Genomic DNA, 22450 nt, shown 5'->3' on the forward strand with positions numbered 1-22450 from the left:
TGATCAGCCTGAATGCGTCCCCCCCCCACCCCACCCCCCCTCCCTTAGCAAATGAAAGGCTGACCTGAACACCTCACTGAGAATCCAATTTGTGTTCCAACAATGGCCAGGGGGCAGGGGATTGGGGCCAGACAGAGCGGCGGCAAAAGGGGAGAGAATGAACACCGAGGATTACCACCACGGGCCTGGTGCACACAGAGGGTGTCACGGACCGGAGGAACGGACTGGAAAACCGGGGCAGATGAGGGGAAACCCGTGAGCACGTTGAATTCCTGTCACCCTGTCAGAGCAGACACAACACGTCAAATCACCAGTCACACACAGGCAACCAGCGAGAGAGAGGGGCAGAGGAGAGGGGAAACGAGGCAGAGCGTGCATGTGTTGTTGGAGAGAGAGAGATGGAGAGAGATGGAGAGAGATGGGGGAGTGGTAGAGAGATGGGGGAGTGGTAGAGAGGTAAGTACAGAGACAGGGGTATTGTGTGACATCAGAGGGACTCAGAGTCATAAGAAGAGGGGCAGTGGCTCTGGAACTCAGTCCCTGAGCAACGGTGGAGAATCTGATGATAAAAACCACCTCACCTGGACAGAAAGGACCAGAGATGGAGAGAGGCACATGCTTTCGACACTTGAACAGGGGATAGACAGAGACGCGAGCAGAGAGGAGAAGGGGTTTGAGATTCATGGGGTTGAGAGGGTAGACCATTTTATTTTGTGTTTGCTTTTTATCGCTGATTATAAACTTGAAGGTGGGAGGGGGTCTAAATTATTGGGTGACCAAAGAAGCAGGTCGAAGTAGAAAATTGAAGTCCAGAAATGCACATACTGGATGGATATAGAACTGGTCATTAGTTAGAAGTATAGATTTAGAAAAAAAGATACACTAGGAAAACAAAGCTGAGGAAGATAGGGCGAGAAACCGAGGGAGAAAAAGGGAGGGGAGGAGAGAGGGAGAGAGAGAGAGAGAGAGAGAGAGAGAGAGAGCGTGTGAACGAACGACACCGAGATGTTCATGATCATTCCGAAGGACTCTTCTGCCGGAGGGGGAGGTGGAGCGGGCAAGATGAGCACACCACAGGAGAAAAGCGCCAAGCAGGTAGGTGTTGCGCTGTCAGACGAGCGTTACGGTTTGGGTTTCTTAGTAGGGGCAAATGAATGCTTCGTTTACTGTTATTCTAGTGGTTAATGTGTTGAGCCATTAATCAAGAGGTTGCTGGTTTAAAATCCTAAGCCGGCAACATGAAAAATATGTTGGGCCCTTCGCCCAAATTGAATAAAGAAACCCTGCTAAATTATTAAATACATACAATAATTCATTAATAATTTATCTTCTAAATTGTTGTCTGTTCTTTTCCAAGTAAGCAATTGTGGTTAGAAAAGGTTTTCTTTTTAGAATAAAATATAGTGTGTCTATGCTAAGTCGTTCTGTGTGTGAGCCAGATACTGCTGTCTTTAAAAGAGTGTTAAGGATGGATAATGAATTTGGTAGGGGGGGTAATCCTCTTGGCATTATGGTATATTAACACAGGGAACGTATAGCGTTTGTCAGATGTTACGGGATAAAATTAAGAAACATATTATTGTGATAATAGTAATTACACAGGAGATTCTAAGCATTTAAAAACCCCACAAAAATTATACATCCAAGAAAACATGATTAAATGGAAATCTACCTCCAACATATTTCCCAAACAGTGTTAATACGCATACTTGCAATACTATTATTTGAGGAAATGACCCCTGCCCTGGAACGTCAGGACCACTGTTGTTCTCATCCACCTGTGACCTTTGACCTCTGCACACGCAGGTCAAAGCCGCGATCAGTAAGAAGGTTCAGAAGCAGCAGAGTAAACAGACGCGTCGGCCCGGCGACCAAGGTGGAGCCCCAGACGTCTCCGTGACCGGCGCCCCGCCTCCTCAGGTCAGGAGACACCGCCAGAGCGCCGCTCGGTTCCCTGTGCCGGCCAGAGACGAGGAGGAAGAGGAGGACCTGGATCGGGAGGACCAGGTGGCCGACATGATGAAGACGTGCGTACAGAAGGAGGAAGAGACGGAGCCCACTGATTTCCTGCCTATAATGGACCCGGTGTTTGGACCGGTAAGAACCACTGGGGCCTGGGATGGACCTGCTCTAGCCATTTATGTGTGTGTGTGTGTGTGTTTGTGTGTAATTTACTGCAACCAGTGGTCATTATAGTACCAACCAGTGGTCATTATAGTACCAACCAGTGGTCATTATAGTACCAACCAGTGGTCATTATAGTACCAACCAGTGGTCATTATAGTACCAACCAGTGGTCATTATAGTACCAACCAGTGGTCATTATAGTACCAACCAGTGGTCATTATAGTACCAACCAGTGGTCATGACAATTGTAATTATACTCTGATAGGACAAAGAATTCACAGAGCTTGGTGTTTTCTGGTGCATTATTGAAGTGTGTGTGTCTCTCTCTCTCTGTGCCTGTGTGTGTGTGTCTGTGTAAGCGTGTGTGTGTACAAGTTTGAAACTTTTTTTGTGTGTGTATGTGTGTTCAAGGCATGACTGGGAATGGTCTACCCAGGAGCTTATTGAAACACTCTGAATATAAACCCTGGACTGGCTGTGTTCTTTCCATCCTTCATCCTTTATGTCCCAGGGTGTTTTGACTGACTGCACTGGCTGTGCTGCGTGTCAGGGTTAGCGTCCACGCGAGCTACTTCAGTGTGGGCCTGCACATCCATGTTATCTGTGTGTTCAGGGTTAGCGTCCACGCTAGCTACTTCAGTGTGGGACTGCACATCCATGTTATCTGTGTGTTCAGGGTTAGCGTCCACGCTAGCTACTTCAGTGTGGGCCTGCACGTCCATGTTATCTGTGTGTTCAGGGTTAGCATCCATGCTAGCTACTTCAGTGTGGGCCTGCACGTCCATGTTATCTGTGTGTTCAGTGTTCATGTGAGGTCGCATCTGAAGGTTGAAGTCCCTTGGTGGCGTCTGCTGCAGTAGGACAGTTTAATCCGTAACAGATATCATGCTACGCCCATGGACTAATGAACCCCAAACAGTATGCATGGCCACGTCACTAACCATCAGTGGGTCACCACCACCCATCCACCCATCCACCCATCCACCCATCCATCCACTGACCCACCCACCCAAGATGCAGTGGGTGGAGGAATTACAGAGGAAGAAAGGAGAAAAGCCGATGCTATGTGGAAGCTCAACAGATAAATGTTTGTTATACCACTCACATTATCCATTTATTTACTGGGAACATCCACATGTAGAACATTAACAAGTGACCAAACAAAAACATTATTATTTTTAACTCACATGAAGGACAACAATAAACCCTCTCCTAATCCTTCCTCCTTCTCCTTCCTCCTTCTCCTTCCTCCCTCTCCTTCCTCCTTCTCCTTCCTCCCTCTCCTTCTTCCCTCTCCTTCCTCCCTCACCTTCCTCCTTCCTCCTTCTCCTTCCTCCCTCTCCTTCCTTCCTCCCTCACCTTCCTCCTTCTCCTTCCTCCTTCCTCCTTCTCCTTCCTCCCTCTCCTTCCTTCCTCCCTCTCCTTCCTCCCTCTCCTTCCTCCCTCACCTTCCTCCCTCTCCTTCCTCCTTCTCCTTCCTCCTTCTCCTTCCTCCCTCACCTTCCTCCTTCTCCTTCCTCCCTCTCCTTCCTCCCTCTCCTTCCTCCCTCTCCTCCCTCTCTCTCCTTCCTTCCTCACCTTCCTCCCTCTCCTTCCTCCTTCTCCCTCCTCCCTCTCCCTCCTTTTGGTCCTGGTAGGTTGGATGACAGGACACCTGCAGTATCAGTATCAGATCTGTTTGGAACGCAATACGTTTACACGCATGTTACCATAGCAGCAACAGACGTTCCACTCAAGGGTCACGTTACATGACGCATGTTTACCTGAGTATATCTCAACACACACACACACACACACATTTTGTCCTGTTAGCCAGCAGTGCACACAGATCTGTGTGTGTGTGTGTGTGTGTGTGTGTGACCATGCTGATTATGTGACAGTGTTCTAACTGCGATGCCTGACAGAGATGCGATCATTTTCAGAAGACACAGAACCAGAAACCTTATCACACACTCCGACCCACAGCCTGCCACCCAAACACACGCATATAGTAGCACTATAAACTGATACCATCAATAATAAATGGACAGATAGGTAATGTCTTCATGACATTACCTAATGTCATGAATACATTATCGTTTCACAGTATTTATTCTTTTTATCGGACACAAATGTTGTACACAATGTAATTTACATACCAGTTAGTGAGCATTTTCCCTTGGCCAATGCAATCCTATCGCTTAACAGGTGTGGCATATTAAGCAAGCTGATTGGACCACATCACACAGGTGCACCTTGCTCTGGGAACAATGAAGATTTTAAGATGCCAATTGGTAGAAATCATCTCAGCTCACCTCAGTCATTTATTTTATATAGCCCTTTTTAGATCAGAGGGGGTTGCAGTGTGGGGTTAGGGTACAGCAGTGTGGAGTTGCAGTGTGGGGTTAGGGTAAGGCAGTGTGGGGTTGAAGTGTGGGGTTAGGGTAAGGCAGTGTGGGGTTGCAGTGTGGGGTTAGGGTACGGCAGTGTGGGGTTGCAGTGTGAGGTAAGGGTATGGCAGTGTGGGGTTGCAGTGTGGGGTAAGGGTAAGGCAGTGTGGGGTTGCAGTGTGGGGTAAGGGTACGGCAGTGTAAGGTTGCAGTGTGGGGTTAGGGTACGGCAGTGTGGGGCTGCAGTGTGGGGTTGCAGTGTGGGGTTAGGCTACGGCAGTGTGGGGCTGCAGTGTGGGGTTGCAGTGTGGGGTTAGGGTACAGGCAAGCACAAAGATCCAGCGGGCATTGTTTTTAATTTGAAGTGATGCAGTCACCTTGTGTTTCAGCCTCACTGTACACAGCTCCTGGTACACTGTACCCATCTTCCACGGCCAACATGCTTCCCAGATCATGTTTCTGATGCCCTGGATCGATTTGTTAGACAGTGTTCAGCCTCGATGTGACATCTGTAGATCATGGCCTGATGCAGTTATGGACATTGGCAGATTTCTTTATACGAAGAGTATCTCTGTATATCGTTGGAATTGTTGCATGTGATGTTCATTCAGTGTAGTTCTAGAAAAACTCTTTGCACAGGAACCATTCCTCTTGTCTTCATCTCCGTTCATACCTGCCTCAGACACTTCTTCCACATCCTGTCTGGTTAAACCTACAAGATCTGAACTGGGATCATCATGTTTCTAAATTGGTCCACTGAAGTGTATTAACAAGCACCATCTTGGCATAGTTGATTGTGTGTGCATGTGTGTGTGTGTGCGTGCATGTGTGTGTGTGTAAGTGCGTGTGTGCGTGCATGCGTGCGTGTGTGCGTGAGTGTGGTATATAAATGTAGTTCACAGTATGATATATTCTATGGACACTTGAAGATAAATGGAATTACAAGCTTTTATTTGGCCCTAAATTCTGCCAAACACTACTTATGGTTTCATATTTTGACAAGAAGGTGTCCTCTAGTGGAAATAACTTGACATTACTACGTAGAAATGTCTGGTTATCATGACCTAACTGGCCATCATGCTAGACATGTATTTGATTGATTGAGTAATACATGTTTTGTGTCAGAAACCATTTTTGTGTTCGCAAGGGAAGTATGTACCTTAACACCTGGTACAGCTGGATATTAGGTTTCATGGAGGATTTTGTCATGCCAAAATCTTCATTTGGTTTATTGACAAATCTTTCCCCAAGAAATGGAGGAAAAGTGGTCAGTTGATCTTGCGACAGACATCTGTCACCCAGTAAATCTTGTAACTTGTTCTTTTAATCTGCAGGGTTTGTGTGAGGGTGTGAAAGAAGGAGAAAGATTGAGAGAGAGAGAGAGAGATGGAGAGAGATGGAGAGAGATTGAAGGAGGGCCAGAGGGAAACTTCAGTAACCTTCTGTGCTGTATTTTTTAAATATTAAATAAATGTTCCACAGAATTTGAAGCAAAATTACATTTTTTAAATCCTCAACTCTGAGGGTTTGTTGATGGTTAAATAATTTTGTCCTACTGCAAATGTTATGTATAGACACACACACACACAGAGACACACACACTGATGTGTCGGATTTCCCAATACCAACAAATTTGGAGCGTTAAACGCAGCTCAGCCCTGAGAGTTTTATTGGCAAATTTAAATCATATACACCACAAGGTTGCTGCAGTTTGACAGGGGTTTCATCCTCCCCAAAGGTCCTAATTTATTTAAACCATGTGACCTGGTTAGAAAAAATCTCATCTTTATAACAGATTACTCAAGTTATAAAGGTTTACCTGGTTAGGTTAACAGACCATGAAAACTAAAGGCCTCATTATCCTGCTGTGTCTCTCTGGGACATGTGGCCCTCTGATGTGTAATTAGGAATGCATCACGTCATCTGATGTATCTGGAAATGTGTCATAATTAATGTGTCACATCCTCTGATGTGTTATTGTAAATGTGTCACATTGCATATCTCAACAGAGCTTGGTGTGTATTATTTCAGGAACCTCCTTCATTGGTGCTCCAGTGGAAAAGTGGTAATAAACCAGGGTCACTCACCAAACAAACTACCGCCTTTATAAACAACTTATTTTACAGGAACAGATTAACCAGCAGGGCACATTTTAAAAAGCACTATGTGTTTCTCCCCCGAAGGCCAGCAGCTGTGCATCATAACACGTTCCAGCTGGAAGACCAGAGGGCTTTGCTACCTAGCTTGCTAGATCTACACAGTTAAAATAATCTTTAGCTAGTTTCGGTTAGCTTCAAATTCCAGCTTATGGTTCATGTTGGCTCATGGCCCGTCTAACCCTGAATTCTTCATTCAACAGTCCATGGCTGAGTCAGTGTCACATTATCATTTGTGGAGAATTCCAAATTAAGGAAAATGAAAATTTTCAAACTAGCTAATTCAGCAGGATAATATGCAAAAGAGGCCTTGCTGTGTTAATTTTATTAGCTATCGTTAATAACGTCTTTGATGTGCTTTGGTACGGGCCTACAGAGATACACATCGCGTTTTCCCCTCCTATTGATGAAATAATAGTTATATAATAATAGTCTTATAAACGCTTCACTGTGTTTTAACTTTCAAATGCATTTTGTCATTACCTAATGTGTGATGTCATAGGTATTTTAATATGAAAAAATATGTGTTCATAAAATATTTAATCAGGGTTCTGTAGGGCAAGGACACCATTTTGGCAAGGTAGGGAGCCTGATTCTTATGGTCTTCCACTTGCACCTCAGCCATTTATTTCAGGGTTAGGGTTAAGTCATTTAAGAGGCTCAGTCATTTAATTTGGGATCAGTGTAAAGTTAGTCGCAACTTCACCTGCCCAGGAGAAGATTTTTTGTAAGATGACACACATTAATGTGACCTTTGATCCCGAGTTTGATCCCGAGGCCAGGTAACACGTAACATTGTTGTACTCTTGAGAAAATTATATTTTGGGCAGGATAAGCAGATATGATAAACTCTGGGAATTTGAAGGCTGTTGGGAGACTCCATGGTAGAAAGAAGCCTTGAGTTGCACAGGAAAGAAACAGCAGGTAAATACTGGGATAGATGAGCTGAGTTGGAAACAATGGAGTATCTGGAGCAGAGACTAATTTGGCAAAAATGGGTGTAATGAGGGGAAATCAGTGATGGAACAGGAACAAGGAAGAGGGACTGAAGAACGGGGGTTTCAATGGGAGTTGTAGTTTTTTTATATTGAGTATAGAAAGAGTGAGAAGGGGGACATCAAAAATAAATGTTCTGTGATGTTCTATATTTGCAGTGATTAAGATGTGCCATCCCTTTTCAATGAATAGTCACATCCAAACACTGTGGATGTGTTCCATGAAACACAGCGGAGAGGCAGGAAGCACTGTGAATCTAAGATGGAGGCAGGACTGACTCTACTAAATGGTGGGAAGCACTGTGAATCTAAGATGGAGGCAGGACTGACTCTACTAAATGGTAGGAAGCACAGTGAATCTAAGATGGAGGCAGGACTGACTCTACTAAATGGTAGGAAGCACGGTGAATCTAAGATGGAGGCAGGACTGACTCTACTAAATGGTAGGAAGCACTGTGAATCTAAGATGGGGGCAGGACTGTCTCTACTAAATGGTAGGAAGCACTGTGAATCTAAGATGGAGGCAGGACTGACTCTACTAAATGGTAGGAAGCACTGTGAATCTAAGATGGAGGCAGGACTGACTCTACTAAATGGTAGGAAGCACTGTGAATCTAAGATGGGGGCAGGACTGTCTGTACTAAATGGTAGGAAGCACTGTGAATCTAAGATGGAGGCAGGACCGACTCTACTAAATGGTAGGAAGCACGGTGAATCTAAGATGGAGGCAAGACTGACTCTACTAAATGGTAGGAAGCACTGTGAATCTAAGATGGAGGCAGGACTGACTCTACTAAATGGTAGGAAGCACTGTGAATCTCAGATGGAGGCAGGACTGACTCTACTATATGGTAGGAAGCACTGTGAATCTAAGATGGAGGCAGGACTGACTCTACTAAATGGTGGAAAGCACTGTGAATCTAAGATGGAGGTAGGACTGACTCTACTATATGGTAGGAAGCACTGTGAATCTAAGATGGAGGCAGGACTGACTCTACTAAATGGTAGGAAGCACTGTGAATCTAAGATGGAGGCAGGACTGACTTTACTAAATGTGGTGTGTTATTAGTGGGCCACTAACGTCCTGTTATGTTTTGGCTTGAGGACACTTGTGCTTTGTCCCAGCTGGCTTGGAACTGCTACCCATCGCTCCCACCAGCCTTTCTCAATATGTGCCCTGTCAGGCCACATTTACACACGTAGCACACACAATTTTTGTAAGCAATGTAATTCCTGCTCCCATTAATGAGAAACTGCTCCTTTGTGACCTTGATAATACCTTTAAAGCAGTGAGGAGTTCTGGGGATTCAAACCATAGTGGATCTATACATAGAAGGAGCTGTTGTCCCCTTTGATTTGCTGAAGGAAACCTATGACTTAAACCAGAAGTAATTCTTCAGCTATTTACAGACTGTTTTAGAAAACATCCTCTGCCAGACCATCGGTGTTTTGATGGATGCTGTACAGCTCGTCCATGTAACACATTTCAGTCTGTCAGCCACCCCTCATCAGACATAATCTCAACACATTGGGAGGAGGAACTAGCAGATTCAGAAGATAACCTGTATTACTTTCATGTGCGCTCAGTTAACTCCAGTCACTGTCTTATTCAAGTTGACCCACCTCTCCCACTACTGGACAACTTCCGCAAATTGTTTTGTTGTTTGAGGCAGAAAAAGGATTTCCCTCTATCTCTCCTCTCAACCGCTCTCTTTCTCCATTTCTCTCCCCTTGTCTCTTTTTTCTTTTTGTCCTTTGCCCTCTTAATTTCTCCCTCTCCTGTTTCTCTCTCTTTCTCTCACTCCACTGGTCTTTCTCTTCCTCTCATCACAGTGAATATGTTCCATCACAGAATATATGTAAGTCAGTTTTGTGAAACAGAAACACAGTTTACATTTTGTCCAGGAGTGTCTAATATTTTGACCTGTATTGCTGGATTAGATAGCATTACAGCTCAGATTAGTACCACAGTCATGCTTTTATCATGAACCAGTCAGAGAGAATATTACATCTGAGATCCCTTCTTTCATCAAGTACCAATCAGGGAGACTATTACATCTGACATCCACTAAGAGCATTTATATTTGTTCATTGATGACAAAGCAGGCTAAAAATCTTTTTTATGTTATTTAAGCAACTTGAGAAAATATTCTAATTTTAACGGAAACCAGGCTAAAACCACACAATAAGAGGACCGGACAACAAAACAGAACCACAGCAATAATTTAAAAAAAATTAGAAACCCAAATAAACACTATCTACAAGGGAAACACTCAAAAGCCTTTTTAATTACACCATATCAAGGAAGGTCCGTCCACAGATAGATGTGTTTATTCAGCAGGTGCATCAATCAGAAAGCCGCTCGGTTTCTTTGGTTTTGATGGAGTGAGGTGAGATTCACACACGCGGAGTTCAAAGTGTGTGTGCTGTGTGGGGTTAACACACGTATGCACGCAAACACCCAGTAGGCAGACAGACCTTCCAGGCTGTTTCGGCATCTGTGTCACTCTCTGCTCCTCTGTTGCTCTCCTTCTCTTGTTCACAGTCTCTCACATTTGCTTTTCGTTCCTTGTCCGGTTCCCTGCCCTGGTTCTCCCTGAATGTTCCGTTCTTGTCTCTCCAACCCGTAACTCAGTCGTCCTCTTGTGGTACCTCTCTCTTCCCTGGCCTCAATTCCCCTTTTCCTTCCTCCCAATCTCCTTAATCTATCCATCTCTCTTCGTCCCCCCTCCATCGCTCCCTTTAATCTGAAATGCAGGGATAGGGATTAAATCCCTAGCGTTTGTCCGCTTTAATTCTCTCTCTATCTTTCTATCTCTCCATCCGGGTGCCTCTAGCAACACACCACGCACATGTAGTTGTTTGAACGGTATGACGAGTCTCTCTCCTGGAGGAGTGAGTGAGGGAGGGGGGCTGAGAGAGAGGGCATTAAAAAAGCGGTGTAATTGAGGCTTGATGAGTAAATTGGAGCGAGAGGGAAGAGTCAGAGACATGCGTGTTTGTTTTAGACAACATTGTTAATAACAGGAGGTGGCCGAGGGCAGATAGGATCTGCCAAGCGTGGATTTGAAGTTTCATCTCTGATGTGTACTTGTCAGAACACGATGTGACGGGCTGACGGCGCCTTCTGGATCCCGCCTGAGAACTCCAACCTCGGGTTGGACCTTTAGGGAGGGGGTGGGTTGGGGTACAGGGAAGACGGAAAGTCAATCAGGGGAAGGGAACCACGGTTGAGGGGTAAAGCGTGGCACTTCAAAAACTCCAAGGAGAGGGGATGGGAAATTGCACAAAGCCATCCATGAAAAACAGAACGAGGAAGGTAAGAGCAGCCCAACATTCTTGATTCTTTCAGAGATCCGGGATGGGAGAGGACTTCGCTTGTCTATGCACGGAGGCTCATTACGATACTGACGTTCTGCGAGTGCTCACAGCGCGTCCAGTGTCTTATGAGTAAACCCTTCGGCTGAACGACGGTTTGAAACAACATTTTACTCCAAAAACAACATTTTCGTATTCTGTCCAATAGTCCCTGACGATATTAAACTTTCACCACAAGGTGACATGATGATGATGTAAAAGGTGTAGTCGTGATGGGGGTTTGTCTGTGTTGACGGTGCCCTGCTTTAACCACAGCTGACATGGACTGTACAGTGGGAGCATTATTTTATTTACTGAAATATTGTTTTTGAGTAAAGTATCCCCTTGTGAATCACATTCCGTATTGAACGATGGAAAACTTTATTTGAATATCCACTAATGTGGTGCAGTGTTACACCCGCGGGTCATGATGGCATCAATATTATAATTGATATTATAATAAGACAACTGTTGTCGAAGTATGTGTAGAACATTCTGGACTACGCTGTGTGTTATGTAACCATGTGCTTGTTAAGTCCCTGAGGTGAGGCACATTGACCCCAACTCTTGGCCAAGACTGAGCCTAGAAAAAAAACTGAGCAGAGAAAGGGATGGATTGAGAGAGAGAGAGACAATGGGTAAGGAAGAGAGACAAAGAGAAAAAGACTGACAAAAAGGGGTGACAAGGAGCGAGGGAAAGACAGAAGAGGGTGATAAAGAGAGACAGAGAGATGAGGTGAGAGAGGAAGACAGAGAGGGGGAGAGGAAGGTGGGGGGAGGGAGAGAGGGGGAGGGGGGGAAAGTGGGGGAGTGGGGAACAACTGCCCCCTGGAACCAATACACAGACCAAGATCTCATTAAGATGATGGTCAACTACCCATCTGAATTTGCCCTGTAGAAAGAAAGACAGTTTGACAGTTGCCGGAGCTTTGACAGTTCTGTTCCGCGTGGGTCGACGTAACAGCTGAGGGATGTGCTACGAACAGCTGGCTGTCAAGACCTAGCGGGATGTCAGGACCTAGCGGGATGTCAGGACCTAGCGGGCTGTCAGGACCTAGCGGGCATTCAGGACGTAGCAGGCATTCAGGACGTAGCGAGCTGTCAGGACCTAGCGGGCATTCAGGACGTAGCGAGCTGTCAGGACCTAGCGGGCATTCAGGACCTAGCGGGATGTCAGGACATAGCAGGCATTCAGGACCTAGCGAGCTGTCAGGACCTAGCGGGCATTCAGGACCTAGCGAGCTGTCAGGACCTAGCGGGCATTCAGGACCTAGCGGGCATTCAGGACCTAGCGGGCAGTCAGGACCTAGCGGGCAGTCAGGACCTAGCGGGCAGTCAGGACCTAGCGAGCTGTCAGGACCTAGCTGGCATTCAGGACCTAGCGAGCTGTCAGGACCTAGCGGGCAATCAGGACCTAGCGGGCATTCAGGACCTAGTGAGCTGTCAGGACCTAGCGGGCAATTAGGACCTAGCGGGCAATCAGGACCTAGCAGGCAGTCAGGATCTAGCGGGCATTCAGGACCTAGCATGCAGTCAGGACCTAGCGGGCAGTCAGGACCTAGCGGGCAGTCAGGACCTAGCAGGCATTCAGGACCTAGCGAGCTGTCAGGACCTAGCGGGCATTCAGGACCAAGCGGAATGTCAGGACCTAGCGGGCAGTCAGGACCTAGCGGGCAGTCAGGACCTAGCGGGCATTCAGGACCTAGCGAGCTGTCAGGACCTAGCGGGCATTCAGGACCTAGTGAGCTGTCAGGACCTAGCGGGCATTCAGGACCAAGCGGAATGTCAGGACCTAGCGGGCATTCAGGACCTAGCGAGCTGTCAGAACCTAGCGGGCAGTCAGAACCTAGCAATCAGGGAATGAAACAGAGTGTGAAACCAGGCGCCGGCCCCTTAACTGCTTTCTGGACGGTTTCTGGTTCCAAGGGGGGAAAGGGGAGAGCGGGAAGCCAGGACGAGTCGTCGGGTCAAGGCAAGGAGTTTAAGTCACCCGTGTCGAAACTGATCCAGAACTGCACCATGTTGCACAGCCTGGACGTCCCTGCCTGCATCTTTCTCAGACAAGGCTTTGTAAACAGCCAGCTCGTACGTACCCTCCCCAGCGGAACCGTAACTCACACGCATGACCCGTAACTCACACGCATGACCCGTAACTCACACGCATGACCCGTAACTCACACGCATGACCTGTAACTCACACACATGACCCGTAACTCACACGTATGACCCGTAACTCACACGCGTGACCCTCCCCACGTCACGTCACCCCCACCCCCTCATGGTCCAGACACGACCTCTCCCTGTCATAGTGATCATGAGACAACCATGGAAATTGACCAAAGCCCTCTGAGGGGAGCTGATCCGCGGATCGATGCTGCGCTGCTCCGTACGTCACAGGGACAGAGACATCTAAAGTCGAGAGAACGAGATGCTCGTGGATGGTCTCTACGCAGATATCTCAGTCCAAAAAAGCCCCTTATGATTAACTACACTGAAATGGGCTTCTAGTGTGTGTGTGTGTGTGTGTGTTTGTTTGTGTGCGTGTGTTTTAGTGTTTGTGTTTGTTCGTGTGTGTGTGTGGATGTGTTTGCATGTGTGTCTGTGTGCGTTCGAGTGTATGTGTGTGTGTGTGCGTTCGTGTGTGTGTTTGCATGTGTGTGTGTGTGTGTTCGTTTTTGTTTGTGTGCGTGTGTGTTAGTGTTTGTGTTTGTTAGTGTGTGCATGTGTGTGTGGGTGTGTTTGCAAGTGTGTGTGTGTGTGTGTTTGTGTGTGTGCGTGTCTGTGTAAGAGAGAGAACAATAAACATTATATGTCCGAGGGTCTTGTTAAAACCAAAGCTCACAAATCTCCTAATCTCCAGCTGTTACCAGGGTTCAACCTCACTGTCAAATAATCTTTTTTCTACAGTGATGCACATTTTGTCAGTGTGTCCAACATACCATAATACAGGAATGGCTCAGTGTGTTCTCTATGGAGTTACATTAATTTAATTAGCTTCTTCAGAAGGATCATGTCATTCTGCATCTCCCCCGAATACCATCTGGACACACAACCTACTGAACAACCTACCACACAACCTACTGAACAACCTACCACGCAACCTACTGAACAACCTACCACACAACTTACTGAACAACCTACCACACAACCTACTGAACAATCTACCACACAACCTACTGAACAACCTACCACAAAAACTACTGAACAACCTACCACACAATCTATTGAACAACCTACCACACAATCTACTGAACAATCTAACCCATAACCTGGGGAACAATCAATCACATAACATACCTCACAATCTATCAAACAACCTACCACATAACCTACAACATAATGTATCACACAACCTACTCAACAATCTACCCCACAACCGAGCACATAATCTATCACACAGCATATCACACAATTTACAGTCCAACCTACTGAGCAACTTACTGAATAACCTACCACACAATCTACCTGAAACTGGCCTTACAAGCCATATAGAAATAATAGTAAATAAATAGGTAAAACTAGTTGTGGTAAATTTGCAGTTCACAAAATCAATAATAACACCATTATTGTATCTGAAGCTTAGGTTGGATTCTGGCCCAGTGCTCTGTAAGCACACTGCTCAATAATATCTTTCATCCTTAGCAAGAACATTGCTTTAAATGTGTATACAAACAGTATATGCATAATGTATTTGTTATGCCAAAGCAAAACGTGTCACATATTGTTGAGAACTAAATGGCTCTCTTCTCTAAACCTATTTCTATTTTTGGCTGATTGGTTGCTTCCCATGGTTGTTGTGACTGAAGCTCATTGTGCATCTACATCCATGATGTCAGTGGCTGGTCATTGTGTGTCTGACTTTTGATGAGTTGTGCGTTTGTCTTTAGAGATGGAGTTGTGTGTTTGTCTTTCGATATGGAGTTGTGTGTTTGTCTTTCGATATGGAGTTGTGTGTTTGTCTTTAGATATGGAGCTGTTTGTTTGTCTTTAGATATGTAGGTCTGTGTTTGACTGACGTTTTAGTTTTGGGGAGCAGTGAACTACATCTAGGTAATTTATTAGTCTTTTGTAATTTACGTTTATTTTAACAGCTAACCAATTAAGTCCACGTTATTATTTGCAGAAACTGTCTGGCAGGAGGTAAAATGCGGATGGACAGGCTAGACAGATGCTACATGGCAACACCACAGTTATAAGAAAAACAGCCTTCAAAGCCACATAACCAGATATCACAATACTACTGAGGGAAACTGTTAGAAGACACAAAATGAAAACATCAGTAATAGTTACAATATACAAAATAAAATAAAAATGTCTAGCTTGGCAGCAGTTGAACAGAATTCAAATGTTCATTTGAGAGAGACAGCAGCGTGAGACATGTACAACTGAAAAAAAATACATTAGCATTTAAAAAATTGATACAATGAATTTACCTCATACGAGAAGACTTGAAAAATCTGGACACTACAAATGCTAAAGAAGAGGGGATGAAGTGCTCCCAAAGGAGGTCCCACCCGCCCCAGCAGACCCAACCCCCCACACTGTCACATTTCCCTGCCCCCCCAACCCAGCACCCAAATCAACATCTTGGTTCCCCTACTACCCTTCTCCAACAACCCTCAATTGCTCCCACTACCCAGAGGGCTAGATAAAGCGATTTATGTCGGACAGGGGACATAATCAATGGACCAATAGCGCAAGCGTTGCAACACTGATTCCAAGACAAGCATTCCAAGTGTCACTGAGCCAAGATTTGACAGCATAGAGCTATTCCTCCGGCCAGTTTGAACTTGCAAAGACGGTTTCTACCTATCCTGTGCGTTTCATAACAAAATGTGGCAGGGATTCGTAAGGTCACAAGACCAGACAACTACAGAAAAGTCATTTTAAGCCACTAGATAAAACTGTGGAATAATTCCAATCAAAGAGTAGCAACACTCTTATCCAGAGTAACTTGCATATATTTGTGATTGCGTATATTGTACCTACGTACACTTTTACATGATTTCAATAGTAAAGACACTAAATAAAATATCTGTAAAAACAGATAACATTACCAGTTCTAATATTCCATTAATCCTGTGATCATGTTCCCACTCAGTCTGGAATTATCACTTCATAATCATAATTCCATTATTCATAGCAAACCATATCTGGAAGCAAATGAGGGGCACTTTTGACTTTAGACCATAGAGAATATTGCATAGAATAAGTCTTTGCCTCATTTTGACTAGTTTTTCTTTGGGTCATGGATGTTTGTTTTCCTTTTGTCTGTGCTCCAGTTTTGGATAAAAAGTACTGTTGTGTCTGTTAAACAGAGCCACATTTGACAGACAATACAACTAGAGCGATTCAATAACCCAGACACACTTTCGATATTTGTGATAACTCCCTTTAAATAGCGCAGAGTTATTTTTTGTTTGACAAAAATCCCCAGATAGGAATATTTTTCTGAGGAAATCTGAAATCTGAAACCTCCTAACCATGAAGGTTCTGTAACCATACGTACAGGCTTTAGTTAGTCCATTTGATTCTATAACCAGAGCAGAATGTGCCAAGTCACATTGATTCTGGTACTACAAGACTCGATATTGGGTTAGTAATGGCGACATCACACAACCCTGTCTCGTCCCTCTCTGAATGGCTGGAGAGAGTTGTTGTGCAATTGTTGTAGGTTTTTGTATGGAACCATGTGGAATCATTTCATGAACCCATTTACGATATTACATTTCTGTAGGACCAAGAATACACAGAACCACTTGACTTGGTCAGAGGCCTTTCCCACATCAAAAGGCATTGCACCACTGTACTCACTGGATGGCATTGGGTTAGGGTTTATTTGTTCCCAGTGTAGTCAAAACATATTCACTTTTGTTAAATAGACTATATTTCCCCAGTGTGAAGTAGTTGAACTGTACTTTCAGAGCTTCCCCAATACTACATAAAATCATAGATGTGGGATCGTCTGTAAACGATTGTTGTGTTGTGTCATATGTTTAGTGGGTTTGTGATGTTTTGTGAACATGTATATTGTCTGTGTGTGTGTGTGTGTGTGGTTATTGCATGAAACTACCAGTCTGCTTACTTGTGTCCTGATGTCTCCAACAGGACAGGAACCTGCGACCAGAGGAGATTGAAGGTAGATTACCGCCATCCAACTCACAGTCATAATCACACCACTAAGTTTTACAATAATCATGTCTCTTACCCTGAGTGTTGACTCATATGTTTGTGTGTGTGCAGAGCTTCGTGAGGCATTTGTAGAGTTTGATAAGAATAAGAAAGGCTACATTGGCTACAACGACCTGGGAGAGTGCATGAGGACCATGGGCTACATGCCCACAGAGATGGAGCTCATCGAGCTGGGCCAAACTATCTGTGAGTCTGACAACATTATTCAAAAGAGACCAGAAACACTGTGGATTCACAGAACATCGGAAACACTGTGGCATCACAGAATATCTGAAACACGGTGAAATCACAGAATATCTGAAACACTGTGGAATCACAGAATAACTGAAATTCTACGGAATCACATAACGAATGAAACACTATGGCATCACAGAATATCTGATGTAATACTAGTAAATACACCCTGCACAAAGGATGCACATGGGCTAATCAGTGTCATTTTGTAAATACCAGATCTCTATTAGTAGCTCAAATTAAGTCAAAACCTTCCCAGTGGTGTCTCAAATAGCACAGGGATTACCAAGCCTTGGGATGTGTGAGGTTTGAGTCGGGGTCGCTTTTGGGTTTGAGCATTACCACATAGGGTTGGGTTAGGCTTGGGCAAGAAGCTGCTCACTTATTGGTGAGGATTGGGGTGGGGTCTGGAGCTTGGGCATGGAAAGAATGGATTTCTCACAAGCACAGGAAGAGAAACAGGTGTGTTAGATGTTGTGGGCATGCATTTAAGGGTGGTTGTGTGTGTGTCTGTGTGTGAGAATGTAGGTATGCATGTATGTATATCTGGATATGTGCATGCATTATTTATTTCAGCATTTGACAGCCTATTATTAATGATGTTACAGACTCGATACTCTGTCTTACAAACTCGAGCTCATCTCACTCAATCTCAAAGAAACTTCCGGTTGTCCTCACCTTTATAGACATCCCAACCAGAATACACATCCCAGTACTGTAAGCCCATTGGCTAATTACTGTCGTGCTTTGAATGAACGTGACTTCCTGTGTACGGATAAACAGATGGCATTTTGCTGCCTAAACATAACACGCATACACTTCAACAAGGTCAATGTGGGTGAAGGCCTGCGAAGCATGCAAAAGTATTTGATACACTGCCGATTTTGCAGGTTTTCCTACTTACAAAGCATGTAGAGGTCTGTAATTTTTATCATAGGTACACTTCAACTTTGAGAAACAGAATCTAAAACCAAAATCCAGAAAATCACATTGTATGATTTTAAATAATTAATTTGCATTTTATTGCATGACATAAGTCTTTGATCACCTACCAACCAATAAGAATTCCGGCTCTCACAGACCTGTTAGTATTTCTTTAAGAAGCCCTCCTGTTCTCCACTCATTACCTGTATTAACTGCACCTGTTTGAACTCGTTACCTGTATAAAAGACACCTGTCCACACTCTCAATCAAACAGACTCCAACCTCTCCACAATGGCCAAGACCAGACAGCTGTATAAGGACATGAGGGATAAAATTGTAGATCTGCACAAGGCTGGGATGGGCTACAGGACAATAGGCAAGCAGCTTGGTGAGAAGGCAACAACTGCTGGCACATTTATTAGAAAATGGAAGAAGTTCAAGATGACGGTCAATCTCCCTCGGTCTGGGGCTCCATGCAAGATCTCACCTCATGGGGCATCAATGATCATGAGGAAGGTGAGGGATGAGTCCTACATGGCAGGACCTGGTCAATGACCTGAAGAGAGCTGGGACCACAGTCTCAAAGAAAACCATTAGTAACACACTACGCCATCATGAATTAAAATCCTGCTGCACACGCAACGTCCCCCTGCTCAAGCTAGTGCATGTACAGGCCCGTCTGAAGTTTGCCAATGACCATCTGGATGATCCAGAGGGAGAAGGTCATGTGGTCTGATGAGACAAAAATAGAGCTTTTTGGTCTAAACTCCACTGGCTGTGTTTGGAGGAAGAAGAAGGATGAGTACAACCCCAAGAACACCATCCCAACCGTGAAGCATGGAGGTGGAAACATAATTCTTTGGGGATGCTTTTCTGCAAAGGGGACAGGACGACTGCACCGTATTGAGGGGAGGATGGATGGGGCCATGTATCGTGAGATCCTGACCAACAACCTCCTTCCCTCAGTAAGAGCATTGAAGATGGGTCGTGGCTGGGTCTTCCAGCATGACGATGCAAAACACACAGCCAGGGCAACTAAGGAGTGGCTCCGTAAGAAGCATCTCAAGGTCCTGGAGTGGCCTAGCCAGTCTCCAGACCTGAACCCAATAGAAAATCTTCGGAGGGAGCTGAAAGTCTGTATTGTCCAGCAACAGCCCCGAAACCTGAAGGATCTGGACAAGGTCTATATGGAGGAGTGGGCCAAAATCCCTACTACAGTGTGTGCAAACCTGGTCAAGAACTACAGGAAATGTATGATCTCTGTAATTGCAAACAAAGGTTTCAGTACCAAATATTAAGTTCTGCTTTTCTGATGTATCAAATACATATGTCTTGCAATAAAATGCAAATTAATTACTTAAAAATCATACAATGTGATTTTCTGGATTTTTGTTTTAGATTCCGTCACTCACAGTTGAAGAGTACCTATGATACACATTACAGACTTTTGCATGCTTTGTAAGTGGGAAAATCTGCAGTGTATCAAATACTCTCCCCACTGTATATAACTGATCCGAAGTCCCTGACATGATCATAAGGGACAACTACTAGTAGTACTGTTTTCATTTGGTCTGTAGGTGGAGGAAAGCTGGACTTTGAGGATTTTGTAGAGCTGATGGGCCCAAAGATGCTGGCCGAGACAGCAGACATGATTGGAGTTAAAGAACTGAGGGATGCATTCAAGGAGGTCTGTCTTGTTCTCTGTGTCTGTCTGTCTATCTGTCTCACTCTCTGTGTCTGTCTGTCTATATGTCTGTCTCTCTTTGTCGGTTTCTCTACTTCTGTTTGTAAGACCCTGTGTCTCTCTTTCTGTTTCTCCCTCTTATACATTAAGTTGACAGAGATGGTGCGTGTCTTTTTCAGTTTGATCAGTCCCACTCTCTTCCCTCCACTCCCTGTTTCTCTCTCTGTCTCTCTGACAGTTTGATTCTAACGGTGACGGTCAGATCAGTATAAATGAGCTGAGAGAGGCCATGAAGAAGTTAATGGGAGAACAGCTGACCAACAGAGAGATTGATGAGATTCTCAGAGATGTGGACCTCAACAGAGATGGGCTGGTCAACTTTGAGGGTGAGCAAGCAAAAGAGTGACTGGAGTGTGTGTGTGTTTGAAGTCTATCCTAGTGGCAATCAAAAATCCCAACAAGGATAGTGTGTGTGTGTTTTTATGTATGTGTGTATTGTTTAATGTCTGTCAGTAGCAGTGGCTTTACTGGATCTTTGTGTATGGGATAATTATTTTAATAGTTCCATAAATCTAATTTCTGTTTTTATCTCTGCACTATCTCTCTCATGACCTTCTTCAGAATTTGTTCGAATGATGTCACGCTGAGATGACCAGATGGTGTCTTTGGGTAACAGCTGGAAAATGAAAAATGCAACATTGTTTTACCTCTTTTATGACTGAACACTTTTTATACAGTTATTTTTAAGCAGCACCTAATAAATTAAGTCAATGCCTAAGTTTGCATTGGGAATTAAAGGGCCACAATCAGCAGTTTAACTATAAAAAAAAAAAATATCTTCAACATAATTTTGCAAAGCACTAGGGGATCAAGCTGAAGAAATGTAATCATACAATCTATGGATGCAAGATCTGTCTATCCAAATAATAGTTTTTACCTTGTTTTGAGGCTATTTAGTATTTTATATCAATGTTATATTTTGGGTTCTGATAGAATGGTCTGTAGTTGACTTTCACTGCAGCTCTGTTTGCATATATAAATGTAAGTTGGTATGGTGTTAACAAACATTTGCCATTATAATTGTGAATTTCCTCACCTGAAACAAATATGAGCGTTTCTGCATGTCGCTGAAACGGGCCATCTACATTTCTTGGTTGTAGAAAAACCAGTGTCAAGAATATATAACAAATTCATAGCAATTTTTAATCATCAGAAGCAGCCATTGGTTCACAATCTCAAAAAGACTAGATATCTAGCGAGCTTCCGAGAATCTATAGAAACTAGTATCACGTCTTAAAAAGTCTACTTTAGAAAGTGAGAAGATAATTTGACAAGGAAGTATGGCCCCTATCAGGCTGTAGAGTCCTGCAATGTCCTGGCCGAGAGAGGAACATTGTTGAGAGAAGTCCAATGGCTTTATTGAACAAGGACAACCGAATCTTCCCAAGCAACCAGCAAAAAACCCAACAGACACAAAATATCTTAAGATCATGCAGCAGGCTCAATTAACAAATCAGCTGAACTCTTCCAGCACGAAATGTATAAGGCAAGGCTGTGGATAATAACGTTCACAAACACCTGTCACCAACTGAGGACTCACAATTATCTAAGGAGAGAAAACAGCATCATTAAGCTCATGGGGAATTGGTAGTTCATGTGTCCTATTCTTTAAGGATCAATAGGTACATTTCATGAACGGGTGAACAAAAATGTGTATAGCAACTGCAGATTTCCTGCCGAAATTCAAAACTGATTGTTTGGAATGAAGGAAAATCCCATTGCATGGACAACATATTCTATTTTTTCGTTTTAAAGAGCTTTTTTTTTGGAGAAAGGAATGTTTGTACTCTGTATGTCTGACTATATGTGTTTTAAAGTATGTGAAATGTGACATTATTTTCAAATTAAAAGTACTGTTTACAATATGTTTCAATTGCTTTTATTTTACTAATGATGATTTCATAATAAAACATTGTATATTCAAAATCCACTTAAGAGCACAGAAGGAAAATATGTAGTAAATTATAATTCATGTCTATAATAAATCCCCACCAACACTGAACACAGTATATTGTTTCATATTTGAGTGTACCTTTTTAAGCTTCAATCTGCCTAGATTTTGCTTTTTAATTCACTGGAGAACTCCAGTCAAGACCCGGATGATGACAAAGAACAACCAGATGAGCTTCCCCAAGACGTGTTAAAGCAACTGAACGTGTTGTTAAGAAAGTGAAAAGTGCAAAGAAATATGTTTTTAATGAAAAGGCTACGGTGAAATTTGTTTTATTATGGACGAGGTCCCCAGAAATGGTAAGGCCACAATTTGCCAGTGCCTGCTACAATGAAGTTTGGGAAAGGCTTAAATAAATACACATGTAAAACTTCTTCTAATAATCTCACTAATGCTGTTGG

General features: G+C 44.0%; 1 protein-coding gene across 4 annotated transcripts; it reads left to right on the top strand.

The window, feature by feature from the left end:
• Positions 1–433: 433 nt before the first annotated feature.
• On the top strand, positions 434–21963 carry cabp2b (calcium binding protein 2b). Of its 4 annotated transcripts, XM_034292004.1 has the most exons (8): positions 10910–10966; positions 11541–11642; positions 12931–13089; positions 17113–17143; positions 17248–17382; positions 19932–20041; positions 20277–20424; positions 20660–21963. In XM_034292004.1, exons 3-8 carry the CDS (start codon positions 13024–13026, stop codon positions 20683–20685), a joined length of 516 nt encoding a protein of 171 aa, XP_034147895.1. In that variant the 5' UTR covers positions 10910–10966; positions 11541–11642; positions 12931–13023; the 3' UTR covers positions 20686–21963. The 4 variants fall into 4 exon arrangements, with proteins under 4 accessions (XP_010900073.1, XP_010900082.1, XP_010900093.1 ...); XM_010901771.3 differs by lacking the exons at positions 10910–10966; positions 11541–11642; positions 12931–13089 and adding exons at positions 434–1095; positions 1807–2097; XM_010901780.3 differs by lacking the exon at positions 11541–11642 and having other exon boundaries at positions 10134–10966.
• Positions 21964–22450: the final 487 nt, after the last annotated feature.

Source organism: Esox lucius, chromosome 4, assembly GCF_011004845.1.
Source record: "Esox lucius isolate fEsoLuc1 chromosome 4, fEsoLuc1.pri, whole genome shotgun sequence".
Taxonomy (NCBI): domain Eukaryota; kingdom Metazoa; phylum Chordata; class Actinopteri; order Esociformes; family Esocidae; genus Esox; species Esox lucius.

Bases quoted from the DNA above. Each gene is read 5' to 3' on its own strand.
- cabp2b (XM_010901771.3), top strand. From the start codon at position 1,006: ATGTTCATGATCATTCCGAAGGACTCTTCTGCCGGAGGGGGAGGTGGA. The intron at 17,144-17,247 runs GTAGATTACCGC...GTGTGTGTGCAG, and splicing joins GCGACCAGAGGAGATTGAAG to AGCTTCGTGAGGCATTTGTA. The intron at 20,042-20,276 runs GTCTGTCTTGTT...TCTCTCTGACAG, and splicing joins TGAGGGATGCATTCAAGGAG to TTTGATTCTAACGGTGACGG.